Below are 9,287 nucleotides of genomic sequence, written 5' to 3' on the forward strand. Positions count from 1 at the left end.
ACACACACACACACACACACACACACACACACACACACACACACACACCATCACAGAACTTGGGTTTTGACAAATCAACAAGAGGGTCCTATCAGAATAAACCAGACTGGAAATTGAGTGATATTAAGCTAGCAGTTCAACTGTTTTTAGCAGTTGGTTTTTCTAGTTGTTTGGGGTTTTGGTGATTTTTAATTTTATGGGTATGGGTGTGTTTTGCCTGCATGCCTGGAGCCCAGAGATGCCAGTTGAGGAGGCTGGACCCCCTGGACCTGGAGTTAAAAAAGGTTGTGAGCCATCCATCATGTGGGTCCTGGGAAATGAACTCCAGGTCTTTTGGAAGGACAAGTGGTCTCTTCAGGCTCAGGTTTAATGTTTTAAATATCACTTATTAATAGTTATATAGTGGATAGTATCAACTAACTCAACTGATAAGGTTAATATTTGAAATTAGTTTCTATGTAAATTAAATTTTAGCATCTGAATTGTTAGTACACTACAGGTGGTCAAGTAATATTTTCCCTACCCCTTAATTTAATAGGGTAAATTCTAGCTTAAGTTTATTGGCTTAAAGTTTGTTACCTTGAATTTAGAGATTTTTTTAAAAATCTGTAATAGCTTGAACTTCTCATGATTATACATTATAATTTATTATTATACTAAGTTAACATCTCAATATTTAGACATTCTTGCCATCTGCTAATCTGTATCTTTTAGATTTTAAAGTGGACCAATTTAAAAGTAAGTTTTCTGCAACTGCTGAGTGTGGAATATGGCCTGTTGTTGTGCAGGGCTTAGAGCTTTACCATACTTCTTTGTTTACACTCAAGGTTGTATTTTTTTGTTTTGTTTTTTTGTTTTTGTTTTTCGAGACAGGGTTTCTCTGTGTAGCCCTGACTGTCCTGGAACTCACGCTGTAGACCAGGCTAGCCTCGAACTCTCAAACTCAGAAATCCACCTGCCTCTGCCTCCCAAGTGCTGGGATTAAAGGCATACACCACCACGGCCCTCAAGGTTGTATTTTTAACTTTGATATTCAGTTTTCTTTAAAGGAAGCAGTAAAGCCTTTCCTATTTGGCACAAACTCGTAAAAATAAGTAGCAACTGCTGAAGGTGGGCTCAGGAAAAGGGGTTTGATAAGCTGTTTAAAATAAGCATGTTTGTGACTACAACAACTTCAGTTCCAAAGTTAAAAGTGTGTCATTAAAGTATCACTTCATATTAACTAGGATGGCTGTTTAAAAGTTTGTGAGGATGGAGGGAAACCTGAACCTGTATGTAGCAGCGAGGGAGGTATACGACAGTGTAGCCACTGTGGGAGAGTATGGCAGTGTTGCAGAAAGCTAAAGAGAATTATGATCCAGCAATTTACTGAAGTATACACTCTAAAAGTTCTGAAAACAGATGTTTGGACTGGGTGTATAGTGCAGACCAGTCCATACACCAGTCCAGGATTTGGAAAAAAAAAAAAAAAGGATGCTTGACCAAAAACTCGAGCACAAATACCCATAGAACTAGTCACAATAGCAAAAATAACAATTCAGATGTTCAGATAGGCAAGATGTATTATCCATGCAGTAGAAAATATTCAGCTGTAAAAAAGATGAAGTATTGGTATATACTGTAACACCGATAAACCTGAAAAACATATCAAGTCAATACAGACTTATATCAAAACGGGCAGATGATATATCTATAATGGTAGAAAAGGAGGATGTAACTTAGGCTTTCCTTTTGAAGTGATGAGAATGCCTTAGAATCAGTTACACAACAGTGAATGTATTAAATACAACTAGATTGTATACATTTAGATGATTAACCTTATATAAGCTTTACCTCAGCACTTTGGTATTGTAATCAGAATCCAGTATTGTTATGTTGTAGTGCTAAAAACTCACCCAGATAATGACTCACCACCACTTATTAGAATTGGCATATTTCTTAGAAAAATAGGACCATAGAACTTATTTCATCAGTGAAAGCTCTTAAAACTGTTTCCTCTCTACAAATGAAATCAAGACAGTAATTCTTGCAAGTATGCTGACCAAAAGATTTTCAAACCCATTTTTGAATAGTGTTTAGAAAATTGGTGTTGGCCATCTTTCAGAAGACTTCCCTATTGAGTTTTATGATGAATACTTCAAACTTTTATCTTCCCTTACATTCTAGAGATTTTAGAAGAAAAGATACTGTAACCAGAAATGATATTCTTGCTAATGAATTACAAACTGTTAGTGTTATTAGGACAACTTTTTAAGAGTTGATTTTAACAGAATAACATACTCTAAAATATTCACTTTTCCTTTACTAAGAACTTGTGACATAAATGTGGTTTGCCACAAAGTTGCTAGACTTCTCAGAATTATTAAAATTACTAAAAATGTCAATAGAAAAATTTAATCACGAAGATAGCTTTTATCACTTCTGATTATCACCTTATCCTATCGTGAGTACAAACAAGTTTGGTATAATCTTCATAGCATTTGTGGAGTGTTCCCTACCTTGGCACTCCAGTCACATATGTATGCTGGAGTCAAATCTTTACACTTCATTATCTGAATATCCTCAGCTATCCGTATATGACCTGATTATACCATTTAATCCACAAATATCAAATTTAAGGATTTAAGCTGTGGGATGTTTGGTAAATCACACAGTTCGGTCTCACCATGGAGTTGATATAGGATGTCAATGCATGGGTATGAATCTCACAAACATTTTTCTTTCAGTATGTTGACTTCTTGCTGAGTACATTACTGCTAATTCCTTAAGAGTTCATGTAAGTATGTCAACATGGTTTTTTGAAGACAAAACCAAACCAAATTTTGAAAAGGGTTGTAGCTTTGCTGTAGCTTGGCAGTATTACACATGGTTAGCATGCTCAGGGGTCTGGGTTCAATCCCCAGCAACACAGAAATAAATAATACTGAAAAAATATTTTGTAAAATAACTAGTTCTGACTATATAAACTGCTATTGAAATACTCTCAAAAGTGGCATGTATATGGCTGGGAATGTAACTGAATGCCCTGAATTTGATCCTTGGGAAGAGAAACAACCTACTACCATATTTAGGAAGGCACAATTTGGTAACATCAAATTTTCATCAGTTTTTTTTTGTTTGTTTTGTTTTTGTTTTTTTAAAAGCATCCCAAGAAACTTCGACTTTAATGATTATTTCCCTCTAAATAATTTGAATAAAGGTTCAATGTGAAGTGCAAATCAAATGCTTATATTCTCAGACTTGCTAACCTAAGAGTATCATAGCAGAATATGAAAGCACACACCACATTAGAATATGGGAAAAAGCCCCACATTTTCAAAAGAGCAGAGTTCATATGGTACTGGATTTACAGATTAAAAATTCTGAAATATGGGTTTCAAGCCTGGAAAATAAGACGACTTCTTGAGGTGAGAGGCCTTTACTATCTAAGCCAGAAACTAACCGCAGAAAGCTATGCTTATGCTACAGTTAAACCTGAACATCACAAAGCAATAGCTAAAGCATTACCAAGAAGGTATGGTGAGAACAAATGTGGTAAAAGTATATAAACTAGATACTAATCAAAACACAACTTGGAATTTCTCATCTTAAAATGTTGGCTTCATTTTAAAATTTTCTTTACATATAAATTATGTGGCACTGTTCTGTTCCTCGAGCTATAATGCTTACATCTATAAAAAGTTTATTTCAGATATTGACAGCTTACATCTATAAAAAGCTTATTTCAGATATTGACAAGTCAACTGTTCCCCTTTTTTCCTATGTATGTAGCCCAAGCTGGCCTTGAACTGTGTAACCCAGACCAGGACTGACCTCAAAGCAGTTCTGCTTGAGTGCTAGGATTACAGCTATAAAGCACCATGCCTGCTTCCCTTTTTCCTATTTATAAAACTGACAGTTTCAAAAACACTTCTAGCTTAGAAATGCTCAATGGTTCATCTCCATTCTGAAGCTTCTATCAGGAGTTTCTCGTAATTGTGCTGTATTCTTTCATATCATCATGGTCAAGTACCCTGTGTACTTACAAATATTTTATTTGAGTAAGAGTGAAGGCAAGGGATCAAGTCATGTTCCCGGTCCCTTTGAACACTCTATTGTGCTTGCATCCTACTATTAAAATGAGCTGAACTGCAAGTGAGAGGACAAATTAGATGAATGGTACTGTCATTTGTACACTGACAAACAATGCTAGAGGGAAATACCTGGCTAACTAAAAAACGAAGAAGCTGTGAGAATTGGTAATGGTATATTTTAATCTTTTGTTAAAACTCCAAAATTATAATAAATTCTAACCAAATTGAGGTAGTGACAGACTAATGTATTCCATGTGTCTCTGAAGTCTCTCACGTTTTACCTGCATGTCCCCTCCCCCAATTATATTAACATAATTCAGTGTAAAATGTGCTTTGAAAGAAAAATTGAGATTATTCAAAGAGTACTTAAAAATCTTAATTATCAGCTTAAAAAACTTATAAAACGTACACAATAATTCAATTTTCTTCTTGCTAGTCATAAATATGTTTTCCTCCAAATGTAGGGAATTAAAAAAAGTGGATAAAGATATGATGCAAACATTATGAATTGGTTCTGTAACAAAGCCATCTGGAACTTAACTAGTAGGGAATGACCATTAAGTTTAGTGTCTAGATTGACTCATTGAAGGTTCAGATATAAGCTTTGTTTCTTATTACATTTTCTTTAAAGTACCTAGCTTCCTTTCAGAGTTAGTGAAGCAAAATCTATTTCCATCTTAAGTCACATACAAGTGCTATGTGATCAGAAGGATGAGAAACACTAGGTAAGGCCTGGTGGGTGGTAACTTCTTCATGACTAGGTAATGGGATCACCTGTTCAACCTCTAAAGCATTTAAGTCAATGAAAATGTAATCTAGACATCCATGAAAGCCGCCAACATAATTTGTGTAAGCAGGTTCACCACAAGCACTTTTCAGTTTGAAACAGTGTGTGAGAGACATGTTGCATCTCTCTTCTTCTCCATTGGAAGTCCAATCTTCATGATCCTCTGGAATGCTGCCATTGATGACAAAATGATACATTCCTGTTGATGGTGTACTGTTAAAGTCTCCACAAAATATAACTGGTATGCCAGGATATAGATCACATGAGACGTGTCTAATGTGAACCAAGGCTACTGCCATTTGAATGAGACGAATGTAGCCACCTACAAACAAACAAACAAAATTAGTGCTAAGTACTTTTTAAAGTGTACCCCATCCCGGGGAGGACACACTGCACCTACAAATTATGGTACCTGAATGACATTCAAAACAGACACACACATGCACACACACACACACACACACACACACACACCACACCCCTTTTGATTTTTTTTTTTTTGATAGGAGTTTTGAAATACGTGTTGGCCTAGAACTTGAAATCCCATTGCCACAGACAACTCAGAGTGATTAAAGGTGTGTACCCCCACCCCAGCCCTATCAAACACTTATCTTGAATGTCAGATATTGTAGGTGACTATTTCAAGTTGCTAAAGCTTACAAAAAATATATGGCCTAGCAAGATAGCTCAGCTGGTAAAAGTGCTTGTTGCCAAATCTGATGACCTGAGTTCAATCCCAGGGACCCATATGGTGGAGCAAGAGAAACAACTCTGACCTCCACACATTCCACCTGGCACATACACACACACACACTCTAAATATAAATGTGTATGTGTGCGTGTGCACAGCTTTTTTTTTTTTTTTTTGGTTTTTCGAGACAGGGTTTCTCTGTGTAGTCCTGGCTGTCCTGGAACTAACTCTGTAGACCAGGCTGGCCTCGAACTCAGAAATCCGCCTGCCTCTGCCTCCCAAGTGCTGGTATTAAAGGCGCGTGCCACCACTGCCCGGCATTGTGCACAGCTTTAATAACATTAAGTCTCAATGTTTAAGTCATTGTAAAGCTGAATAAAACCCACCTTTTGGGTGCCAGTAGAGATGGGTATTCGCAACACATATCTTTTTAGAAGAGTCCATTGTAGACTGAAGAACTGAAATCTGTAATAGGAAACACCAAGAGTTCAGTTGGTGTCTGCCAATCTCCTGAAGACATTTTTGGTTTTGGTTTTTGTTGTTTAAGAGTTTCTCACTGTATACTCTTGGTTGTCCTAGAACTCACTATGTAAACTAGACTGGCCTTGAAACGCATAAAAATCCATCTTCCTCTTCCTCCAAAGTTCTGGGATTAAAGGCAGGTGCCACATTACCTGATTCTCTAGAATGTTGTGTACTTAAGACTGTAGGCTGAGCTATTTTATTCCACAGTCTCTTGAAAACTAAGATACCAATTTTTAAATCTGATACAAGTTTTAAGGTATGGCAACATGAATAAATATAACATTTTAATAACCATTCAATATACACTATTATGAGAAAATACATTGTAGTTGACAAAATTAAGATTGAATACTGTTTTCAAGTGTGAAAGCACTTGTCCTGGCATCAGATCTGTTTGAACGGTCTAGCATTTACAGCATTGTGCCTCGGAGTAAGGTAAAGAAACCGTACCACCTCCCTCATAGATATGTGTATTCAATTAAATGAACTTATACAGGAGTGTACAGAACACAATGGTGCTCGAAAATGGGTAGACAGTCATTTACTCAGAACAAAGCCCACTACTTAAAAACCCTGAACAAAGACAATGAAAAGGCCCTTAAAGACCATGGGCATGGTGGCTCACAACTTTAATCCCAGCACTTAAGGGGCAGGTGAATCTCAGTGGTTCAATGCTAGACTGGCCTCCTTACTTTTATGAACCAGCATAAGGGCATTTGAACATTTTCTCATTTATGAAACAAGAATAGTATCTGCAAAAACAGATAAAAAGCCAATTACTTTTTCCTACATACTAGTTAACCATAGTGACAGAACAGATCTTAAAACAGGAGGCACTTACACTTGTGACTGCTTTAAAGTGCTCTTAAAACGGTGTATGACAAGTACCTATGTCCACCTGGATTGTAAGCACTAAGCAATGTGTCTATTCATCTTGTTCAAGGCAACCTACGGCAGGATAGGCACACTAGGAGAGGTTAGTATGTACTGAATTAAGGAACAGACTACACTTTTAAGATGCAAGAGCAAAAATACTTTAAAGAAATACGTATTTTCCATGACAAGTACTAATACCCACCCCCCTCTACTCCGAAAGTCCCTAATGGGTGAGTATGAAGAAAACAGGCAGAGCTACTTGACCTGAAGGACAGATGATCTCTGGAGTATCTTCTCCTGTGCTAATGGGTTCAAAGCCAGTTTCTCTAGTAATTCTTTGTGCAGTGGGTCCGACTTCAGGGCTTCTTGAAAAGAAATGTCATGTTGGCTAAGGAGTCTGAACTTCGACTTCCGGTAGAAAGTGGCCAGGCCTTCGTGCTGCTTGATTCGGAACACTCCCTCCAGTCCGAAGGCCTCCAGGGCCGGTACCAAGCTGTCAGAGAAGACTGCACGGTCCACCTCCTGCAAACAGATGAGGTCAGCGTTGTAGCCTGTGAGCTCCTTCTGTATAAGGTTCTGGCGGTAGTCAAGCTCCAGGGCGTAGGGGGCACAGTACGGGTACAGGACTGTCCGAGAAAACTCAGTCTGGGCGTATGTGTCTGCCAGGATGTTGTAGGAGACAGTGCGGATGAAAGAGTCCTCTGTCACCTTCTTGGTGTACAGATGTCGATGGTCAAAAGTGCAGGTGCCAGGCCCGGCTTCCACCGGACACACGCTTTCTAGCTCGCGGCTTGGCCCGAAGCGCTGCCCATTGCCCGGCGTGCAGTGAAGCTTGAGCCGTAGCCCGATGTCAGCATTGCACGGGGTATATACGCGCTCGTTCACGCCCGTCTCGATCCAAGCTGAAGACTGCAAACAGTGAGACGATGACGCGAGACGGTTGTCCCCAGGTTCTGCCGCCCCGGGTTTGACTTCCTTGTACCAGCGGAACACGGAGCTGGAGGGATCCCCAAATTCCAGACCGAGTTTGGGGCACACTGGGAAACCAGCCATAATGTAGCGCGGCAACTGCAGTTCCGTGAAGGCAGGCGGGTTGCGCTCCACCTTGTACTTGACATCGCCGATCTGCAGCACCGCTCCGTCCTGCCAGGCGTCCACGTTGAGCACATCCTCAGCCACCGCCTCCTCCCGGTAGTACAGCTTCACTACCGGCTCGCAGGTCGCAGCCGGTTCAGGCCCTGTCGTCGCACAGGCCGCGCCACCGCTAGAATGGGCTCGGTTCTTCTTGCTCTTCTTGGCAGCCGCTCCCTTAGCGTGTCCCTTAAGGGCGTTGGTAGCGATCCGGCTGAGGGCTCGGCCCAGAGGCTCGCTCTGGTCCCGCTGCATGTTTTTGTGGCTGCCGTCGGCCAACGCAAAAGACAGGCTGAGCTTGGGCTCCGAGGGCACACAGCGCACCACCGCGCGCTCCATGGCGCGCGCCGCCTCGTGAGTCGCCGCTTCGGCCCGGTTGCGCCGCTCCACTACCCACCGGACTCCACGAAGCGCGGCGCGGCCTGGGAGCCTCCACATGAATCTGGCAGCTGGCAAGATCAGAGATCCAGAGTTGCCCGGTGTTAAGTCCACAGGGAGGAGCGGCAGCAACCGGCTCCAAGACCCATTCAGACCGGTGACTTCCGGACGGCCGCAAGCGTAAGCCACGGTGTGAGCATAAAGCGCGCGATGTTCCCGATCCGCACTTTCGCCATGGTCACTTGCCCGTTCGTTCTACTCATAGCCGCCCGTCTCGAGATTCAAGTGCCTTGGTGTTTGTATCCAACATGGGTTAAAGACAAAGGGAAAAGGAAATGTAAAAATGCCAGAGGGAACTACCAAACCCTGGAATTTTGTTGAAAGTGCAGACTGAGGGCGGGAACAATAGGCTTACGGAACCGGAAGTGACTGAGCCTTATCTCCGGGAAACACTAGGCTTTCTGTCATTTCCGGTTGCTCCGGTCAGGACTGAGTGTGGGTTCCCTGTTCTCCACCAGGATTGCGACGTCCACTCTTCACAGTTGACGGACTAGTTCCTTATTTTTCGAGGTGTGGCGGGTTGAGTGAAGCTAGGCACAAGCGCGGAGCCTGTGGCGGCTTAGTAGCTCCGAGCCGCCTGCCAGGTTTCTCCACCAGCTAAGGAGAGCTGAGGATACAAAAGCTCAAGCCTCACGGTTTTTGTTAGTTTTTTTTTTTGTTTTTTTTTTGTTTTTTTTTTTTTTTTTTTTTAGGTACGTTTCGTATCCATCGCGTAGAAACGCGGAACCTAGAAAGACAGAGTCAAAACTACAGGGCATAGTAAATT

General features: G+C 41.0%; 1 protein-coding gene across 1 annotated transcript; it reads right to left on the minus strand.

Annotated features, from left to right (window-relative positions):
* Positions 1-3,212: 3,212 nt before the first annotated feature.
* On the minus strand, positions 3,213-8,675 carry Pde12 (phosphodiesterase 12). Its single transcript, XM_028754080.1, has 3 exons — positions 7,217-8,675; positions 5,938-6,016; positions 3,213-5,182 (listed from the first exon to the last, which is right to left on the minus strand). Exons 1-3 carry the CDS (start codon positions 8,519-8,521, stop codon positions 4,740-4,742), a joined length of 1,827 nt encoding a protein of 608 aa, XP_028609913.1. The 5' UTR covers positions 8,522-8,675; the 3' UTR covers positions 3,213-4,739.
* Positions 8,676-9,287: the final 612 nt, after the last annotated feature.

This window comes from Grammomys surdaster, unplaced genomic scaffold, assembly GCF_004785775.1.
Source record: "Grammomys surdaster isolate TR1022 unplaced genomic scaffold, NIH_TR_1.0 125979, whole genome shotgun sequence".
NCBI lineage: Eukaryota > Metazoa > Chordata > Mammalia > Rodentia > Muridae > Grammomys > Grammomys surdaster.